At 35.9% G+C, this 21,094-nt stretch overlaps 3 protein-coding genes across 3 annotated transcripts; 1 reads left to right on the top strand and 2 right to left on the bottom strand.

Moving 5' to 3' along the window:
* Positions 1-529: 529 nt before the first annotated feature.
* LOC143452747 (F-box only protein 41-like) lies at positions 530-7,533 on the bottom strand. Its single transcript, XM_076953823.1, has 18 exons — positions 7,213-7,533; positions 6,889-6,986; positions 5,944-6,099; positions 5,552-5,633; positions 5,161-5,285; positions 4,663-4,789; positions 4,452-4,510; positions 4,309-4,366; positions 4,070-4,176; positions 3,833-3,959; positions 3,389-3,559; positions 3,091-3,184; positions 2,778-2,904; positions 2,303-2,422; positions 1,900-2,018; positions 1,700-1,795; positions 1,290-1,465; positions 530-1,042 (listed from the first exon to the last, which is right to left on the bottom strand). The coding sequence occupies exons 1-18, from the start codon at positions 7,417-7,419 to the stop codon at positions 989-991; spliced, it is 2,103 nt and encodes a 700-aa protein (XP_076809938.1). The 5' UTR covers positions 7,420-7,533; the 3' UTR covers positions 530-988.
* A 165-nt stretch (positions 7,534-7,698) lies between these two features.
* On the bottom strand, positions 7,699-9,938 carry LOC143452748 (DNA-directed RNA polymerase III subunit RPC9-like). The gene has a single exon (XM_076953824.1). It carries the CDS (start codon positions 8,613-8,615, stop codon positions 8,208-8,210), a length of 408 nt encoding a protein of 135 aa, XP_076809939.1. The 5' UTR covers positions 8,616-9,938; the 3' UTR covers positions 7,699-8,207.
* Positions 9,939-10,751: 813 nt separating this feature from the next.
* On the top strand, positions 10,752-12,575 carry LOC143452246 (protein D2-like). The gene is made up of 3 exons (XM_076953135.1): positions 10,752-11,090; positions 11,741-11,903; positions 12,171-12,575. Exons 1-3 carry the CDS (start codon positions 10,824-10,826, stop codon positions 12,368-12,370), a joined length of 630 nt encoding a protein of 209 aa, XP_076809250.1. The 5' UTR covers positions 10,752-10,823; the 3' UTR covers positions 12,371-12,575.
* The last annotated feature ends 8,519 nt before the right edge of the window (positions 12,576-21,094 follow it).

The following is a 21,094-nucleotide window of genomic DNA, read 5'->3' as shown; positions in this document are numbered from 1 at the left end:
TAACCCACCTTCATGCAATTACCTCGTGTCTCACTATGTGTTTTATTATAAGCTTACCGAGTTTAATTTTTATGGAAATATAAGCATAATACCAGCCATGCTTGTTCACGCGCACATTAATAAGCGTCTCTATTGTGCAAATACACACACTCGTCTACCTAATATTTTAGGTTAAGCATAATTTGAGCCTTAAATTTTCAAACTACGTAAGTATGACATAGCCTGATCTCAAGATTGCGTTTGCTTATAACAAACATGTATGGATTAGTTGATATGTGACCGTAATGAGAAATGTCATCAATAAATCAAATGCCGCCATCCTGAGTAAACAGTTATTATGTCATTTTTCCAGTTATGAAACCTGTTCCTTTTAGTACAAACAAGATTATTTGATTTTGATTTCTGCGCATGAATTTCAGTAAAAATTGGTTTTTACCGATAGTACATTTTTTGGTAACAAAATTAAACGAATTTCTAATGAATTCCAAAAATTATGACTGACAGAAATCTAAACACCATATTTTATTAAAAAACTCTAAAGACTATTAATAGACTACAGTGATAACGATATGCATGTGCAACAGCAGTAGATAATAATTAAAACACTGAAAAAATAAAAGAATTGTTTCCATTCAGCTGATACTAAAAACATCAAGGAACATAGAATAACCCACAGTTTTAACTGGTGACCAAATCATAATGACACAGCGCTGATACCAAACACGAACGTAAATTCTGACTAAAAGTACTTCTAACCATACTAACACCATTTTGTACACCTGTCAAGTTACGCCTCAATAATTTTAATAACGCCACTGGAGTGCTTGAATAAAAAACTGAAATAACTAATCAGTACCATGGCAGCTATTAGTCAATTCCTTACCGCAGTGCATAAAGGGAAATTGCACTGCCGATACTGCGGTTGTATAATTGCACTGAAATAAAATTCGCTTTATTTTTGCAAAACAAATTGTGAAGCATCAGCTCTCTATGACCAAGTAATGTCTAAAACGTCCTTGTATTTGAGATTTTTTTGAACACCCTGTGGAAATATATAAAATAATAGAGTGTACAGTTGGAACAAAAGCAGATTTTACTGTTCTGTTAAGACACTAAAAGAAAACAATGGCTTGCTCAAGATAACGTTGACAATGTAACAACCAGAGAACAGTTGAACAAAATCTATTTGGTTATGACTTATGAGCAATGTTAACTGCCTTCAGTTGCAAATAGAACATTTACAGTATTTTTATAAACATCAAGTTATGCAAATTGAACAAACTCTTTACCTTTAATGCTTTCGATATCTTTGCATATTCAGGTTGAAACTTTCTGTATTTTGACTTGGTGAAAAAATCGCGCTGCGTCAGTTCAACATGGAGCGAATGTAAGTTTAAAGTCTGAAGAAAGCACAGCAAAGTTGCCGCTTGTACAGGGGTGTGGGTGAAAATAAGGGTGTGGAGTTCTGAAATATTGATTTACTTCAGCCTGGTTGAACAGTTTCTCACACAAAACTCACAGAAGTTGGCTTTATAGTGTAATATCCAATCAATAACTTCAAGACTTAAGAGGTAGATAAATATTGATAGCACTTCACAAATTGTCCAAAAACATTTCTTGATAAACTCCATTCTTTTTTACCAGTGTCAGTGTGTACTGTTAAAGATTAAGTAAGACTTAAGCTTAACATGATCCCCACCTTTTAAACCATGCTTGCAAATACTTCTGGCATTATCCTCCGCGACCCCCCTTGCGTGGAACAGCTCAAGAACTTTTAAGTGCTGACAATTGAGCGCTAAAATGTAACATATAATCGATATTTATAAAAGCGATAACCTGTTTCCGTTAAAAATAAAAAGTGGGTTATTTGTGATTGATTAAAATTCTTCATGAACGTACCCACAGCCAGTAAGCCAGCGCCATCAATATCTGCGCCACCGAAGCTCAATGCTTGAAGCTGAGGCCAACACCAACTCAGTAGCCGTGCCACGCCATTGTCGAACAAGCCACGGACCAAACTATTTTTAAAAAGAACACTTGTACATATTTTTACGACGTCGATAAAAAATTAAGTTAAATAAGCTAAGTTATTCATTCCACGTAATTATTAATAGTCAGTCATATTTATCATAATTGAGTAACGACAGGTTTAGAAAAAAGCTAAGAAATCTAAGGTGTAAATATTTTAGAAATATGAAGTCAACCTTCAAGCGAAATGTGCAACAAAAAAGTATTTCACAACACAAAGCTTCTTGATCTTATTATGTATTGCGGATTTCTTTCTATAAAAGGGTGCACCTACCACGGTTGTAAGGGGGCAACTTCCAACGACACAATATTACGACACGACGAGCCTAATGCCCATGCCACCTGATGGCCTAGTGGGTCCGCTGCACTTTTGTAGGTGACACTTCTGATATTTCTGCAAAAGAATTGGCAACCAATTTACAAACACAGAGTTATTTGTCAGTTCCAATTTGCTAGCAAAATGATTTCATTAGACAAAATAGATTGCAAATTAAATGATTTTGAGCGATGGCTATCATTTGAACTTCTCAATTTTTAAGAATCAAACTTACTGCCTTATAAGTAAATTACTGTATATATTCTATACACGCTCGAAATAATGATGATGCAGTTTAGGCAAAATATATACCTGTATGATACAAATCCACTATCTCAACTGCTACTACCTTAAATGTATTTGGCAATGTTTTTTTCATCTGATACCCAAACATTGCAATCTACTGGTGATTAAGTATTTGTAGATTTCTTACTTGTTGTAACAACTGACTAAAAACAGAACCCGACTTGTTAGAACTTCATCGCATTGGTCCAATGAAATAACGAGTAATTTCTCTGCGCAAGATTTCAAAATCATCTCCAAGCCTTCTTCCAAGTAGCCTGCATGATGAAGCAAATGGCTCTTAACAAAGAAAGTTAAAAGCTTACATGCGTTTAAGACAAGTTTTTAAAAAAACAAACAACTTAGTAAAAACATAAAAACAACAAGAAAAAGAACCTGAACCATAAAATTTCATATTGCACTACTGTACACATCATTTTCAAATCATGCAAAACACATCCTACCTGTTCCAAGACTTTGGTCTTTATGGGGACTTTGGATATTGCTTAGACTGAAGTAACAAGTATCTGACGACCATTTGGATATAAGTCCAAAGAGCTGAAAGAATAAAAACAATGTTACAATTCCATAGGGTATGTCTGATTTTTCAAAAAGTATTTCTTGCTAGCAAACCAGTATCTTCTCATTTTATAAATTTTACTCCAGGATTTCTTGAGATTTGACAAACAGTGGCGGCGAAATGCTTCATATGTTTATTAAGGCATCAAAGATACAGTTGAAAAAGATATTAAAGCCACAAACCTTTGCATCAGTCCGAACATCATGAAAATGAATCCGACTCCAAAGCTGAGGGTGTCGGGCCGTCTCTCTCCATTCTCGACAAACCATGCCGCATCGAAGCAGATCGATCGAGCGTAACTGTGCAAATACACAGAACAGCGCCACCCGGCGATCAGCCGCCATGTCCGAATTCTAGGAACATTCGAAAACTTAAGATATTGATGTTTTAAGCACAACGAACCTTTATAGTAAGAGTAAAAGTATAATTAATCAAATCGTTAAATGTAATCAGGTTATATAAGTTAAGCCATGTCAATAATATGCAAACTGTCAGTTAATATTTAAAAATGTTTCAAAAAGGTGTAAATGACTTATATTTACAAATAAAACGTGGAATCACCCTTTTCAAAAGACTGCTTTGTCTCTCAGTACGTTACAAAAGTGCTATCCAGCTAATCCACTTACCTTGTTTGTGACATTGGAAAACGGCATTAGTGACTTAACATCCAGTAGACCTTGGTTGTCAGTTCTTTGAACTTGACCACTGATTGGCCTTTCAAGAATTTCGTTAACATATGCATCATTGCTTGGTCTAGTAGAAAAAAGAAGACATGGATTTAAAAACAAAAACAAGGCTGTCATAATTGAAAGGTAAAAGATCATTAAAAATGAAATTGTAACAATTAAGTATATGGACAATACGTTCTGCCAAGGCCACTCTTCTTTAATTGTTGTTCTCCGGATGAATTCAGTTGAATACCGGAGTCATTCAATTGTGATTCATGAGGCAAGAAAGATTGAGGTATTTGCTAAAAACCATGAACACGGTTTTAATTAAATCAGTATGCAACAGATGACACCAAGTACTGTATCAACATTTAGAAATTTATACACAGCCTCAAACATCACCACTTTGGAACCTGTTAAGCACATTTGCTTACTTCAGATCTATTTCTTTTGTGATCATTGCGTGATATTTTATGGCGAGAATTGTTAGGTCTAAAATGACATTGGATTAAATGAATGTTGCGATTAGACAACATAGTGTGTGCTGTAAAACGTGTTAAGGATTAAGGATATTAACCTGCTTCCAACACTGTTGCTTTTTGCGGTCGAACTGAGTCCAGCATTGTCTTGATAAAGCTGATGCCAACAAAAACAAACAAGGAATTTTATACCAGTGCTCATGTCGATATGAAAAAGCCTAATTTATAAACACAACAGCTCCAATGTTTTATTCTAAATAGGTGGTAACCAATTGTCAGGAAAGTTTAAATCCAACTGACACTAACTACCTGGAGTTGGTGTTCTGCTTGTTCAGCTCGTGTCAGCAAATTCTCCATGAATTCCGACAACTTCTTCTTTGCTTTCACTTCTTTTAAAGCTGTTGCCTCGATGTATTTCCGAAGGTTTTCTTCCTCTCTGTGCGAAGATTTTTGAAATTAATGTAAATTATGATCAAGCAAACAACTTCAACCTATTAGAAGATCTGAATGTAAAAGGGTTTTGACGTGATATTCTATCAATACTGAATCATAATGTGGATGCACAATGCTTTACATGATTATAATTATTTATGTCATATCATAAAAACTATTTTTATTGCTTTAAATAAAACCTGTTCAAGTAACCATGACAATACAACCCACGACATTAACGAGAAAATACAGCAATGAAATGATGTACAAATTATTTTATTTATAAACATGCCCATCAAAAGCATGACCATAAGCGAGCCTTAATTTACAATGGTTCCACATACAGTGAAAGGACAGAGATATGTTTAAACCTACTTTATCTTCTCGTTCAACTTCTCTTCAGTTGTGATAGCGAGAGCCTTGTACTGTGCTGCAAGCTGAACACTCAGATCCAATTTATCAACGGAATTGGGCTTGGCTATTACAACTTCATTTTTTGACTTTCGACATATAAAATAAACAATAATTTATATAGATATTAAGTATGAATGAACATATTCGAGTCGACATATCATAGACTGAGAGAAAATTTCAAAAAATATTTGCCGCAAAAATATTTTAATCGGAAAGTAAAAAAAATGCTTTTTAAGTACCAGAAAATATATTATGCATGGCATGGCATAAGAGCAGAAACACAATATACACAATAGTATGAATTCAACCTGCACATGTACATGCAAAATAAATTATGCATGGTATATAGTACCTGAATATCTGGGACTGACTTGTTGTTTGAATTATTTGTAGATTTTTCGGTTTGAATCTTTGCCATTGTCTGAGGGTCAATGCTAATAGAGAAATACACAAAGGCGATAGCATTTGTAAAAATAAGCCAAAAATACATAAAAATTTATTTGCGCATATACAGTTATTATAGTAACTATATTGCGTAAATATAGTTATTACATGTCATGTCATGTAAATACACATGATATGTCTTTAGGTTTTCAAAGGCTATAGGTTCAGTGCATTATAAACCTTAACAATCAAACCAAATTAATTATATATACAACTACATATAATACAACTATACAAGTATAGTTTTTGGTAGGCCTACTTTACAAAGCAGCAATGAATGAGAAGATAATAAAATCATACCTTCTCTTTATGACCTCATCTGTGTCTTTGACTAGCTGTGAAATCCCATGAACAGTTTTCCAATTGGACTTAATTCTGTGAAGCTGCTCTTTCTGCTTCTTCAATTCTTCGATCTGTTGAGCAAGCCTCAATTTTCCTTCAAGATGTTTTGCTTCCCTGTAATATTCTCTGTTAATTATGTATCCGACGTACATTCTGTCTCGATTAGTTGGAAGGAATCGGCAAATACTAGCCTACGGCAAGCTCAATGGGAATGTCATCGATTTGAAAACAGGAGCACAGGTTATACAAATAGCATAGTAACATTGTGTACAAAGAAGACGCGTAGTAAATCTTAATTTGACAAAACAAACAAAAGGCCATCACCAAGTCCGCCATAAACAGTTCTTAGAGAAACATAAAGAGAAGACATTTTTGTCCAAAAATCACTTTCTTTTGTGCTTGGGATTTAAAACACCCCTAACATGGTTAAATAAAGTGTTTTCAGGTATAGTCAATATTGATTTAATCCGACCAGGACAAAAGGTTTATGATGTTAAAGAAGTAAACACAAATACAGTTATGGCTAAAGGAGATTGTGAGGGCCAGTTAGAATGTCAAATTCACTAATTTTCTTTCCCAGTCATAATTCAAGTTATAGTGTAATATCCATTATTTTTTTACAATCATTTTCATTTTTCCAAGACCTATGACGCTAATGCTTCATCTAACTAGTTTCAATATTTCTATGGAAACATGAAAAAAGTAACAAATTTACAATTACTACTGATTCATATAAATTGTTTTTGGTCGCAGTAATCACAAAGTACTTCAATAATAACACGAAACCAGTCTACTGATGCACTTTTTATGCTCCAACAAACTGTATTAATGGCCTACTACGTGAAAATTTTTTATTAGTTCCTTATTTATTCAGTGTAAAATAGTTAAAATACAGAAACTTACTTGTCATACTTGCCGAGAACGTTGTCTATTTTCATGGAATACTTGTCATACATTTCTTCAACCGATCGCGTAGAATCCAAAATCTTTTCCCAATTATCCTGCGATAAATATGCACATTGCAAAATTAAACTGTGCAACAAGAAGTAGACTACAGTCTAACAACACTTAATTACAAACAAATAAAAAATATCCTAAAATGTTTATCTCAACGTAATGGTTAACAGATTATAAAAAACGTATTTATACATAGGATTACAGGTGGATGCCAAACACACATAAATGCAAAATCTACTGTTTAATAAGGTGAAGAGTGACATTCCCTACCAATATATTCGTCTGATTATCAGGTTGCTGTCCATCCTTACTCCATGGCTCTATAACAGACTCGGACCTTTTATGAGAAACGACTGCAGGCACACTCTCGTGCAAGATGGACATGTGCAGACGGAGAGCAATGAGGCTCCGAAAGCGTTTCTCACTTCCACAGGATGGGCATCTGTATGGCAACAACTCTTCAGTGCTGTGATACATGTTGGCAGTCTTCTGGTGAACATTCTATTGCATTGTTACATCATGAATTTTGGCAGTATTCATGCAGCATTGCCCTAAATTGCCCAAAGGTTGTGCACTCTGACCTAAGGTAATGTAAACTGGATGGAATGACATATTTAAACATCACAAGCAAATATTGGTAGCTCGGATTATGGATGATACAACCTGCCAATGACAGGATAAAATATCCCAACACTCTGGCATTGTAGAACTACCAAAAATAATATGATAATATATTATAAATATATCTGTGACTGTTAAAAAATCCTTGAAAATACAAGCCTTAAACATGCGATATCACTTCATCCAATAATATTTGCATATTAAAACGAACTGTGACAACATTTTAAGAAATGAGGCTTTGTGACAGAATAATGGCAGCTTAGATTTTTACAATTAAGTGATCCTCGTTTTAATTTGATATGCATCAATCCATTGTAAAATAAAAGGAAAGAAAACATTACCAATTTTTAAAGCGAAAATATTGAGCTAATATTATACTTGGAGACCTTCATGTCTTGTGTAACAATATCTAGTTCTCTTTGAAAAAACTGTTATTTGCAGAAAGATTGCCATACACAGATTTATGACGAGGTTTCAGAAGAAGAAGAATCAGAAATAATCATCATAAAGCTTCCCGTCGGAACATTATCACCATCAACCGCATTTGTTACGTTCAGTCCCAATTTCAATCTTTACTCATCAGGTGATAACTTCTGAAAACCAAAATATCATCTTCATCTTGCAGAGCATCAGCTTTCTTGTCCTCACTCTTGCTGTTCTTCTTCATTTTCTTCTTCTTCCTCCTCCTCGAGAGCAGGAAGTTGGGAGATTATTCGAAGGATCTCTTCAATTTGGTTTTCCGAAATTCTTTCTTCACTTTCTTCAACAATTAGTGAAATTTCAACGGCAGTCGTAGGCCGCAAGTTAATCAGTTGAAGTTTTTCTGCTTTTGTTAAACCGAAAGAAGATAAAGCTTTCACAACTTCTGGAATGATCTCTTCATTCTGAAGTCCAGCTGGTGTCTCGTTTAAGTACTTGAGCGTTTCGTACGTTATTGTTGACAGGTTCTGGTCATTTCTTTTATTTTCCTTTTGTTCTGCGGCGTAATCATTCAAAACCTTAAGGACTTCATAATTACTGAGCATAGCAGAGGTTGACTTCGTAATCTCCATAATTATGTAAAATGCTTCTTGACAAGATAAAAGATGATCAGAAAATGATATTTTATAGCGATAGGTTATTTCTATTTTAAACTAATGTTTTGATAAATAATTAGGCCTAATCACTTCGGAAAAATTCTTATAATAACAACATGTTACATTAAATTTTCTTTTAAGTTAAAAAGAAATTGTGTTCTAATGCTTGAGGAGGTCGGCGTCAAAATATCACGCTGATATGTATCAGTACTTGACGAATTGGCGGAATCGATGGTTACCTCGCCAACTGCTGTACTTTCCAGTGGTGCCGGCATACTGCTAGTCTGACTGATCCATAAAAGCGTGACACATTTGTTTTAAAAATTTGTGCGATGAGTAATAAAATAATTATAACCACACCTGTGAACTTGTAACAAACTTTGCGTTCTGTGTTTTTTACAACAAACATGTGGTTCTGACACAAACTAGAACTATTTGGTAAAGTTAGAAAGTTTCTTTCAGTTCGCTGGATAAATGCGCCAATAAATGTAATGCTAAAATTTGTGCAAGGCTAATGTTATACAGTTATACTTATAGGTCTAGTATCGTATAGAAGGCAAAACAGCAATTTTTGCGCCCAAAAATCGAGCAAAAACCAACTTTTCGCGCCGGTTTTAGCAATATTTATCATACAAACTATCCAGTAGGGTTTCATGGATTCAACTCTATGTGTGCCTTCAGCAAGCATTCGCCGTAAGGCGCTTTACTTAATTGTTCAATTGTTTCTTGTTTCCAAGTGTTTTGTGTTTAGCGATCAATTACTTTAGTTTACTATGATGCTTTTCCTTTTCCTTTACAGTAGTATGAAATATCCTGTTTAATTATGCTTATTGATTTATTTATAGTTGTGTAATTGTTTGCCGCATTATTTTCTGCATTGTAGGATTTAGAGTTTAGGTTTATTCAATCCTGGAATACTGACTAAATTCCCCAGCTAGGCTATAACGCACAGTATATAAGCTAGGTAAAAAGGTTTTGACAAGGGTTCTATGTATTATGTGCACTACAAAGTCAGCAGTAAGGCGGAAGCGTACTTTTCAGCCTAAACGAATGCTTGGTCCGTCGGTAAGTCAGTTAAGCATACTACCCAAGATACGAACTAAACTATAGGCTGCTTGATTTCCAATTTCAGCTTTTAGCTCAAATTTGACATGTCCATAGGTTACCCAATTTAATATGTCGCACCAACAGTAATTACATACAGCAGCCTAAGCTAATGAAAGTATCACTTTCAATCACGTAGTCAGCTAATTAGAAAAATGAAAAGCAACCTGAAACCGTAGGCCACGTACCGATGACAGTCAATTAACCAAGAAAAGCGTCTATGGCAACTAGATATATTGTGACTCCCGAACATGCCAGAAAGGGACGTGCCATAATTGTATGTACAACTGAAGAAAAGTCGAGTGGTATCAAAACATTTGCCATTTATTTTCGACTAAGAATTTTTTGTATTGCACATATTTTGCGACAGTCTCGTGGCAACAAAAGCATTCACCTTAATACCTAGTGCCCTAGTCCAATGACACCTTGATAGCATTAATCATATTTATTTACAACTATTGTAAAAACGCTGGTTGACCAAAATACGCCAAAAAATTGGACGCTACCACAACGTCATTACGAAATAGATCGATCGTGAAATTTTCTGCAGTCAAAGTGTTGGTGTATTTGCACTTTCATTAACCTTGACAACATTTGTCCACAGTAATGCTCATTTTATTGCTAACGTAATTTATTTCAATTCTACAGACGACTGAAATAATAATATCACCAGGTAGCCTAATACATACAATAATTTGGAATTTTGTAGTAATCAATCTTCTTCGTAAATGGAATAGGTAGGCTACCACTATTAATCAATCTGTGATTTTTACATCTCTGGCTGGGATCTTGTTCATGTCAATGAGTTCAAGGATTTCGGAGAATTGTTGTTTGAAAAGCACTCTTGTTACTTGTTAGGAAAGTTTTAAATAAAACTATTCTCAAATATTTTTTTTTGAACTTCGTTCACATTTTAAAAATTTGTATAAGGATGTTATAGAGATGAGGACATACAAGGGCTTGAAGGGCTGTATTAACCACTTGAAACCGAAGATCGATCAATGAAATTGCTACAGAGATGTCAAAATCGCACGAGAACTTAATTTTCAGCTTGTTATGCTGACATCGAACTAAACAAAAATGGTCAGTCATTATATTTTGGCGTTGTTTCTTATAATTATTGCTGGGAGTTATGCAGCTGGTTTACAAAGTAACGATTTCGGTTTCAACGACATCACAACCTACGATAAAGTTGAATGTGGCGACGGTCAGTTGTCCGTAAAATTTGAACGACTTGATGAGATTTGCGAAAATGAAGAGAGAAGTATCGACTACGAATATTTTGTTCCTTCAGGTCAAAGTCTTAACATGAAAAGCCCCACAGTAACTTTACCGAGAGCAAAAGATGTAAGAGCAAACAAATTTAGGATTTCTGACTTTAGCATAAGTTAAATTTCTTATAGGCCTACAATGTTTAAAGCATATTTAGTACAGCCGTCACGTTCAATAGACCGTCCGCTGCTCAGGATGCGTCTTCGGCAGCCATTTTACGTGGCTCGCATAAACTTCTATAAATGTTTTACGAAAAATTTCAGGAAGAATTGTTTATTGCTTTTCTTCTCTTGTATGCAATATGACTGAGCAATGCGTGGTTACGTATTATACTTAATTAATAATTACATTAATTAGGTACCGAATTTTGCGATCTTTCGTACGTCACTTTGGTTATGACGTCACTATTAGAGTATTAGTACCAACCATTTGTTGTTTCAAGTTATTGTAAAGAAAGTTGTAGCAAAACTTATGCAATGCAATAAAAGTTTGGAAAGACCTTTCGGCTGTAGCCAGCGACGTACTCATTGAATCTGTCGGACCTGCAGATTCAATGCAGTGCTCGTTATAACCTACTATGTGTATTTATGTAGCCTAATACAAATGTGTAGGCTAATTTGTCTAGCCATCGCCTTTCAAAACCTTTTTATTTAGCCGTTTACACAAAATTGTTGCTCGCCCTATATAGAAAAGCTTGAAAGTATTCATGACCTTGTTCATGTCAGGTTCAAACCAGCTACACCATCCTTATGTATGACCCAGACGCTCCCAGTCGTGAAACGCCTGTTGCTGCACCGTGGCTTCACTGGGCTGTCGTTAACATCCCCAGCAGTGTCATTGGAAGCAGTTTTAATGTAACTTCTTTTGACCGAACACAAGTGGTCATGGGTAAGAAGATTTCTTATTTTTGTATTTTGCAAACCAAAGTTTTGTGGGCTTAGGCGTGAAATTGTGAAGTAACAGCAACATTGTACGGTAGGCCTGTATAGCCAATGGCCGGAGCTAACAGACTTCTATGTTTTCTTTGGCACTGCACATATATCACAATTCTTGAGTTGTGAACTTGCGACAGCACTTTTCAAACTTAGTTATTATTGTTAGCTTGATTATTTTACCTAATACTTGCATGATTTTGTTCTTGCTTTTGCTTGACAGATTACGCGCCGCCAACCCCGCCTCCAAAAACCGGCATTCACCGCTATTTCGTCGTTGTTTACGAACAACCAGGGTATTTAAACGTTGATAGAATCAAGGTTTCCGACAGAAAAAAATTTGCTGTCAATAGCTTTGTGACAGACTGGAAGCTAAAAGGAGAAGCAGGAATAATGTTTACAACAGCCAACAGCGAGCAATAGACAACTTAATTGAAAATTTTATCTGATTGCTTTTCCGAAAATTCAAGTTTCAGCTTTTGACAGCTTAAAATCTCGGTGTATCTTTTGGTGATGTTTCCAAATGCCAGTAGCGGCCAAGACTAGTCGAACATGACATCTTTACACTTTCTACAACTGTATTTGTTATTTTTAGGTGATGAGTTGCTGATAAATCTATTGTTTCATGGTTTAGGTTTAGAATTTTGAGGTGCGTGCATAGCATAAGTGCTTAACATAGTTCTGAAGCAAGTTGTCTTGTTAACGAAAAATAAACTTCCAACAAAGTCTTCATGAAAACCGTGTGAAAAAGATTTGTACGCAGAAATTTTTCGAAAATAAACGCATAGTATATTGTAATATATAGTAAGTTACATATGTTTCCAATAGAAACCATAACCTTTATTCTTTTTTAGTATTGTACGCTGATTGTAAGCAAAGGCGCTTTCTAATCGTATCGTTATTTTTTGCCATTGACTGTAGGGATGGAAAAGTAAGGTGCTATTCTTGTTAGACTAGAGTAGGGGTGGGCACTGGGCAAACTGCGGCTCGCCGGCATGTTTTTTTGTGGCTCTTCTAGTCGAATCCTAAAATTTCAAAAAAATTGTAAAGGCTACCAAGAACCAAGTTTATGAACGTTTCTCTCTTTTTCTTTTCCTTATTAGGCCAACATTGATGACAAGTTGTTAATTATCCAAATTTAATGATATTTTTCGATTGAGGAATGCAGATATGGAACAATTAAACGAAATAGACTATTTATGACGTCATAAGTTCTTATGACTAGGCTGGTCAGTAAAAATTTAACAACCAATGCGGCTCTCGGGTTCAAAAAGGTTGCCCACCCCTGAACTAGAGCGTGCCCAGACATGTAACGATAAATATTTAACACATAAGACTATACGATATACAGCATACACCAAAATATTAATACCTTCAACTTCAACGAAAATAGCAAAATCATTCGCAACGAATGATTTTAAATAACACGTTTGAACGGAATCACAATACGGAAAGGAAACAACTTCAAAATAACAGCAGAAAGAATGGCAACCAGAGCTAAAATTCAAATTGTCATCTGAAAAGTAAGATTCAGATATGCCTTCACTCACAGTTACGACAAAGGTAATTCAGCTTTTCGACTTCATGTTGGATGAGATTGGGATCCAAGTGGGTGCATTTAAGGGTAAATCTTTTTTTGTCTTGGGCTTTGTTTTCTTTGCTTTATTAATTGTGGGTAATAAAAAAGCTCACGCCTAGCTGCTTTGGATGTCTGGTGTTCTAAGCAAAAATGCTCAATTTCTACATTTCTATTTTTTATCTCGTTTTCAGTTGCGTGTTTTAAAGTAAGCCTTGCATTGTACATCGGTTCCTCACTTTCAGTCTTGTTCTCAAATCTATTATTATTGAACAATGCTTTTTCATTTTTCATCCAAACACTCTAATCCTGCCAGGGCTCTACTTCTCAGTGGAGACAATGCCTCAAAAAACTGTTTTGTTTGGGTTTCTGCAGTGACTGTACTTGGATTAAAAGAGGTTGACGGACCAGCAATATCCTCGAAGCACTGGTTGAAACTGGATACGTTTCAAATGATCCATCAAAGATGTTATCTTCGGCAGTCGGCTTCCACCGGTGCAGTCGGGTCGAAAGAATATACTAAATCGTTGGATAGGTTCTGACCTGGTAAATTTAAAAAGTAGAAAAATAACCTTGCGTGGTTGCAGAAGTAATTGGAGCATTTCAGGAAGACGTCGACACATCATTGGGAGTTTTTCGCTAAAAATAACTGGCTGTACATTGTCATCTGGAGGTGATGTCTGAATTGCAGCGACAGAAATTATTGGATTCTCAGACCCTGAAGAAAATCCTTGCGAAGGAATCGTCTGGGAGTGATGAACAGCAGTTTCGTCTATCGGCCATACACCACAAGCCTTGAAAGATTGTTTCATTTTCGCTGGCTGTGAACTTTTTTGCAACGCAGTGATAAGTACTTTACCAAAAGTGAATTTTGTCCCCGGTGGTTTCGTGTCCCTCACAAAAGTTGTGCAAGCTGATCTCCATTTGGTTTTCAGAGGGCCAAAAAAACCTTTATCGAGTGGTTGCAATACGTGAGACGTATGTGGGGGCAAGGTAAAAAGTACCACTTTGTGATCTTTGCAGAGAACGCTGGTTCTAAAATCCTTTAGTGAAGAATGTCCATCTAGTAAAAGCAAGACAAACCCCCTCTTTCTTCCGCTGGTGGCCAGTGCGGAATGAATTTATTTTTCATCCAGTTATGAATAGCGTCTTGAGTCATCCACCCAGAATCAGTCGTAAACACTCTTGAATTTCGAGGTAGATTCAGAGCGTTTACACGGTTCGTCGATTTCCCAGAAAATAAAACGTAAGGCGGCAGGATGGAACCACCGGCAGCAATGCACAATAAAACTGTAATTTGAGCTTTGTTGCAACTGGTAATGTTACAGACATTCCGATGGATCTTTGCAGTAGCTATTTTTCCGCTTTTAAAATAAAGTGGAAAATCAGATTCGTCACAGTTGCAAACGAATGGAGAGCTTTTGTCATGTATAGGGAAAATTTTATCGTACGCATCAAACCAAGTACGAATAATGAGGATAATTTGAAGGTAGAAACTTGCATGTTAACAGAGAAGGACTTTAAAATGCTGCACACAAAATTTTAGTCCAAAACTTGAAATTTGATTAGCGAGTTTTGGCAAAATTTCGCTTACTGGATATTGTCGCACATTGGCTAGCCTACCCTATTAGGCAGACATGCCAAAGCTGGATACAACAATATACAAGGTTAGCCTTGAACAGGTCCAAAGCCACGTTTCAACCAGAAGTTAAAGATATCGTGCCCAAAATAATTGGGTCTAGTACAGGGCTTCTCAAACTTTTTTGTTCTGCGACCCCATTTTGGGGACATTCACGTTAATGACATTAAAACGGGGTTAGTTCTTTTGTCTATTAAGACTAGGGTTAATTAGGATATCAATAATTTATTAATATAATATTACATATTAATATATCTATTCCATCTTCATAACTACAAGTAAATCCATTATTGCAAAAATGAGTCATTATATTTTCTTTTTCTTTCTGACTTATCTATTGTTTTCTTTGTGCTTCCATTGTTACCACATGAATCTACGAAGCTTAACCACTGATCCATACTAAATTAATCTTGTAACTGCTTTGAACTTTAGCCTAGGTTCCTTCAGAAACTAGTTACTAGGCTACTCTGAAATCATAATGCGAGTGGTAAGGTTACTTTTGGTCAGCACGTTACAACAATCATAACGTAACCATGCATCAATTGTTACGATTGGTTATATTTTATCGTTCGACATTTCACACCAACGGTTGCGGTCAATCCGTCAAAAAACACATTTCTTGGAAATGGATAGCCTATTAACATGACAATAAAAATATTTAATAGCCTTTTTCCATGTGCACAGGCCAGGCTGGTTGTAAAGTCATCAAGGACCGCTTACATAACGGCCCTAAAATGCAGTCATTTCCATGTGATTTTTTGAAAAATTTGGCCACTTCAGATTGACATCATGGCAAGACAACAACCTACCGGCACTAGACTAAAATTACGACCCCAAAATTTCATTACGCGACCCCATTTGGGGTCGCGACCCATAGTTTGAGAAGCCCTGGTCTAGTACACATCCAGTTGACGACATAGTTTGAGTAGATGGGTTTCAGTTTACAAAAGCATCATGTGGTTGCGCACTATGTACTAGATCCACATAATACATGATTGTCACTTTTTTAAGTACAGTTGCTTAATTGCTGTCACCAATTCTCCAAAATGGTTGTGTGTTCAACTTCCCAGCTTCTTTCTATTCAACATGTTGTGTTTTATGGGTGCTTTTATCAACTTTGTAAATATTTTTTGTTTAATATTCTTGTAAACGTGACATCAGTAAACATCTTTGAAAGGATTTTTCTATCTTACTCAGTTATATTGAGCGTTTTAGAGCGAGTGTATACTATTTAGTCTGGAATGAAATGGTGGTTTATCGTTCCTTAGCCTGTAAGGACGACTACTTCAATTACAATGTTTGTCTGTTGAATTGCTTAATGTCCTCGAAGTGAAATGAGTCTCAGGTCGTTGTTTCGCTTCTCTTAATCTAAGAATCAATTGTACACCTCGACAACTGCATAATCTGATAATATTGAAGTTTCATTGAACGAATAAATCAAAATAGAACATTCTGGCAGCAACAGCATAAAGACATGTTGCGGCGCTGAACGTACGACTGAAAAGGGTTGACTCGTAATGCACGCACAGTAAGAGGGAAGCATTGATTACGTCACAAAGTGTTATGCTTCACTGATTCGATAGCTGAGAGTTCTATGTCGTAAACAATTTTATATTATATTAATTGATATATTTATCACAAGTCCAGTGGTTCTGAAACTGGGGGGCACGAGAAATGACAAACTCTCTTTGAGCTATGACGACAACAGCTTGATTTCTAACTGTATGCTTTCATTGTTGGATTGATTAATTCACAACCAAGCTCAATTGCTGTCGGTTGGAAAAGGTTTGTTTTCCAAAATGCAGCCTAATGACGAAAGTTACATGCAAACAAATTGCCGTTCTTTTTTATTATGCAACAGGATGGGGACACAAGTTTTTTAGCGCCGTTTCTAAAAGTTTAAGAACCTCTAATTTCCTGTTTTTGTGTTATTGCAAAATTTCTATTATATCGTGAATGTTTTAAGCCCTCGAGGTTTGCCACCTTTTCCCACTCATTAATTGTTAGTGAGCATTGTGTTTTAATGTGCTAACCTGTTTTTGTTTTGGTGTTGGTTATTCGACTATAAGCAAGAAGGCATATGACAAATCATGCAATTTTTCAGAAAATATGAATTTAGTAATTAAACATAATATAAAAAATGTAGACCTTGCAGAAAAAATCTTAAGGTCAGATTCGGATTGACCAGTGAATGTATTACTATAAAATGTGGCAGATTTTTTGTTTTTGTAAATCAGCGAAAATTTGGGGTTAAGAACCACTGATTTAGGGGATAATTAGGTACAAGTAGCTGGACATGAAATCTTGTCTAACGATGAGAATGATTATGAATTAATTTCATGTACTCCTCCTGACTTGACACCTGCAGGGGTGTTGGCTAACAGTCCACAAACACAGTTATCTTTATTTGGAAATGACCTTACAGTTTCGTTGCAGTTTAGTCATAACTGCATCGAAAATAATCCAAACCACAGCATTTACTAACCTGCAGCTGGAGCATGCGGCAAGATTGCCACATTACCAACATAGCACACGCAGAAAGAAAACGATTTTAGGTCTACCTTTTTAACGGCAATGTGTAATGCGCAAGAATTTGGACTGCATTAAAATTTGCAAAATAAGCACAATTGAAACGATGTGGACCAATTTTGCATCCTTATCAATGCAAATTGACTCTGTCTAGTATATCTTCTATTGTTGTTATGATGTTGTTGTGGAATTGTGTGTACAGTTTTCATAACATGTATAAGTTGCCCTTTCAATGCAAATTGGTGGCGACTGACGTCGCAATATTTTGACTGAAGAAATGGAGGTCTGCAGTCTCAATTACTTCATATCAGAAGAACTAAATATAAAACTTCTTTGACTATTGCAAATGAACACTGAAGGAAACAAAACTGTTTAACAAATGCATTTCGTTTGCTGGCGACAACTAAACGTTGTTACTTTTGTGACAAATGACGTAGCGTACCTGCTTCAAGTTGGTGTTGGTTTGAATAACTGTTTATACACCATGGTGCAAATCTTTCCCACAGCGTAACCAGATGGCGTTTATTTTTATCCTACCCTGTCTAGAATGCTCCAAAAGTATCCATCTTTAAAGTCGTATTTCTTATCCATTGACAACCCACATCTTGTTTTAAAATTTTGGGTGATCATTATTTGAGACACATGCAATCCTTTGTGTCTGTTTTCCATGAACAAGTTTAAAACATCGACAAATCAAAGATGTCTCTAGTTGAAGCACTGAAGAATGGGCTGACGTTGAGCCATGTGTAAATTATCTGGCAAAGAAAATCGTCGACATTGATGATGCTAAACTGTTCGACCAGTGCCAACGCGGCATGAAACTTATGCAACTGCCCTTTTAACATTACAGACGCCTAAGCGTCCCCCTGATCCAAACATCTCATATGTTCAGCTTACCAGTTTGACAACAATCAACTTCTTTGTCTGTAAACCCCAAAAAAGTTGAGCAATGTAGCCTAAGTTTATTCCAAACCCAATAAAGATTACCTTTGTAACCAAGGCTTTTAATACTCTTTCCATAACCTTAAATAAACTTGTCATAGAAATGTTGAAATTGAACAGAAGAGCAATATGCTTAAGTTTTTCAGCAAAATTTGCAACAAAACCGCCAAACTAACATCGTCTACAAGCCTAGCAGTGAAGTTGTATACTAGAATTATATACTTTTCCCGAAACATTCATGTGTACTACCTGATGAAAATGAGTTCAAATAAAGTGTTTCTGCCAGCTTTCTTTTATCAGCAAGCTCGGAGGACATGTGAACAGGATTGAAATTGGGATATGAACTGTAATGCATTGTCCATGAAGGTTTCAATGCAACTTTGCGACAATTTAACAAACATCCAATGTCGTTAGACTCATCCAACTGAATGGAATAAAAGGGAGACTCCTTCACTTGGATTAGAATCTGCTCGAGAACATCATTAGCCATGTCTACTAAGCGCTATTTCACGAAAATTTCAACTTGTATGATGGGTACTTTTCTGAAGTCTTTGCAGTGCGTTCACCACCAGGAAATTTTTTCTAGCCTAACTCCCATCTTCCTCTAGATCGCTATTAATAAAATTTTTTCCACTTCATTTGCGGGAACTTTCTTTTTCAGAGGTGTCGCGATTGTAAATTTATTCAAGGCTGCCATTTGGTTGTTGAATCGCTTTAGGATATAATAGCGTAAATAGCGCACCAATGCATGGTTCTCCCTACTTCGCTGTGGTTTGAGTTGGAAAATTCATGCGTTGCCTAGATAAAATTGGATATTTTGTTCCTCCTGATTTGGATGCTTTTCGAAATGCAAGTGAATTGAAAAACAGATCATACGAACCACAAAAGTATGCAGAATTATTTAAAGCTTGTTGGGGATAATTTACTAAAATGTTCTTGTTTTTCGGTGGAAGAGGAAATGGACTAGGTATGTTTCCTGGGTAGCAAACAGGATTGAGATGTTCGGTGTCTACGACGCTTTGAAAAACGTTAGACGTGGATGGGCGTTGATCAGCAAATCAAGTTGTGTTATGTTCAGCAGATATAAATTCAGGCAATTGGGACAATGACCCGCGATACATTCTTCGACAACTTTGTTTTATAGTGCTCGGTATTATTAATTCCCAAAACTAAGGTTGCTTACGAAAATTGGTTGTGAATCCTTTTGCGTACTGCAGCCATTGTTAGTACTGCCTAGGGCTGATGTCCGTTGCAAGTTAGGAAAGGTTATCCTGTCAGTGTAATCAAGTTACTCGCTATCGTTACCTATTCACTCTTGCTCGTTTTTCTTTGTAGAAAATTAAAACAGTGTTTAAAAACTTGAATGAATGCAACAGAACTGCAATTAATGAAGTCCTTTTGTCGGTTATGCTTTCTGCAGCGGTATCGCCACTCTACTTCTTACCGTAATTAGTCTAATTACTTTTTACATAAATTCATATTTATGAAACAGGCACGAACACGACAACTACAGTGATACCCAAAGTTTTTATATTCGGGGAATATTTCACATTGGTTCTTATCCAAAAGAGTCAAAAACGTAAATAGTTTTAGTGTCATTGATTTTAACTGAAAAGTAAAATTGTAATTGGTTAGCAGTCAGCCAGTGAATTTCCTCAATTCAATATGTATCAAGTTTACTGACGATATTTGCTGAGTGTTTGGGAGAAATCCACAATACCTCGAAACTCAAGGTCACTAAAGGAGCCATCAGCAAACACGAAACCTATAACCTACTTCTATTCTCTGTACCAGGGGTGTCCAGGTACATAGTGATTTGCCTAGTAAGCAGTTAAAGGACATAAAAATGAAGTGGTTTGACCGTACATTATTACTGCATGTTCGGATTTCTGATGCATACCATTTCACGTTACTCCTAGGATTGTGAAATCATTCACGTGACTCACGTTCAATTGGGAAGTGTCCTGACCGCAAGAAAACACATTTACAGTCTTTGCAGTGAACAATTATTTAAAAGTACTTTCTTCCCCACATTCCTTGATATGCTTCAATTTAAAAAATCATTCACAGTGAATGCTTGGCTGACTTAAATAAGTCGGTGCCTGAAATAATATTGTCTAAGAAATGTCCTTATTTTCACTTGCGTATTTTGGGCATTTTGACATCTTTATTTTTAGAGATACCAAATCATTTGTTAAACGTTGATTGCCTTCTCCTGTTGTGCACACTTTAAGGTAATATTCTTCTTTTGTTTCCTGTTCGTCCTTTTGCTTGTATTTGTACCACAAACAGGTTAAGAACTGGAAACAGTTTCATTAATTAATTTGTGCAATGTTTGCAAAGAAACTGTTGGTTTTCTCCAGGTTCAGCGGAGCAGGATTCATGGATCCATCGGCAGCATTGATCACATGCATACTCAAAGGTAAATGAGCAAAACAGTTTTAATAATAGCTGTAATAGA

Source organism: Clavelina lepadiformis, chromosome 4 (genome assembly GCF_947623445.1).
Source record: "Clavelina lepadiformis chromosome 4, kaClaLepa1.1, whole genome shotgun sequence".
NCBI classification, from domain to species: domain Eukaryota; kingdom Metazoa; phylum Chordata; class Ascidiacea; order Aplousobranchia; family Clavelinidae; genus Clavelina; species Clavelina lepadiformis.
Note: the sequence above shows the minus strand (reverse complement) of the source record. Positions and strands in the feature narration are given on the sequence as shown.

Excerpts from the sequence above, each read along its gene's own strand:
- LOC143452748 (XM_076953824.1), bottom strand. The coding sequence starts at position 8,615 with ATGGAGATTACGAAGTCAACCTCTGCTATGCTCAGTAATTATGAAGTC.
- LOC143452246 (XM_076953135.1), top strand. The coding sequence starts at position 10,824 with ATGGTCAGTCATTATATTTTGGCGTTGTTTCTTATAATTATTGCTGGG. Across the intron at positions 11,091-11,740 it reads CTTTACCGAGAGCAAAAGAT|GTTCAAACCAGCTACACCAT; the intron begins GTAAGAGCAAAC and ends TGTTCATGTCAG. Across the intron at positions 11,904-12,170 it reads CCGAACACAAGTGGTCATGG|ATTACGCGCCGCCAACCCCG; the intron begins GTAAGAAGATTT and ends TTTGCTTGACAG.
- LOC143452747 (XM_076953823.1), bottom strand. The coding sequence starts at position 7,419 with ATGTATCACAGCACTGAAGAGTTGTTGCCATACAGATGCCCATCCTGT. Across the intron at positions 6,987-7,212 it reads ATAATCAGACGAATATATTG|GATAATTGGGAAAAGATTTT; the intron begins GTAGGGAATGTC and ends TATTTATCGCAG. Across the intron at positions 3,560-3,832 it reads TTTCCAATGTCACAAACAAG|AATTCGGACATGGCGGCTGA; the intron begins GTAAGTGGATTA and ends GAATGTTCCTAG.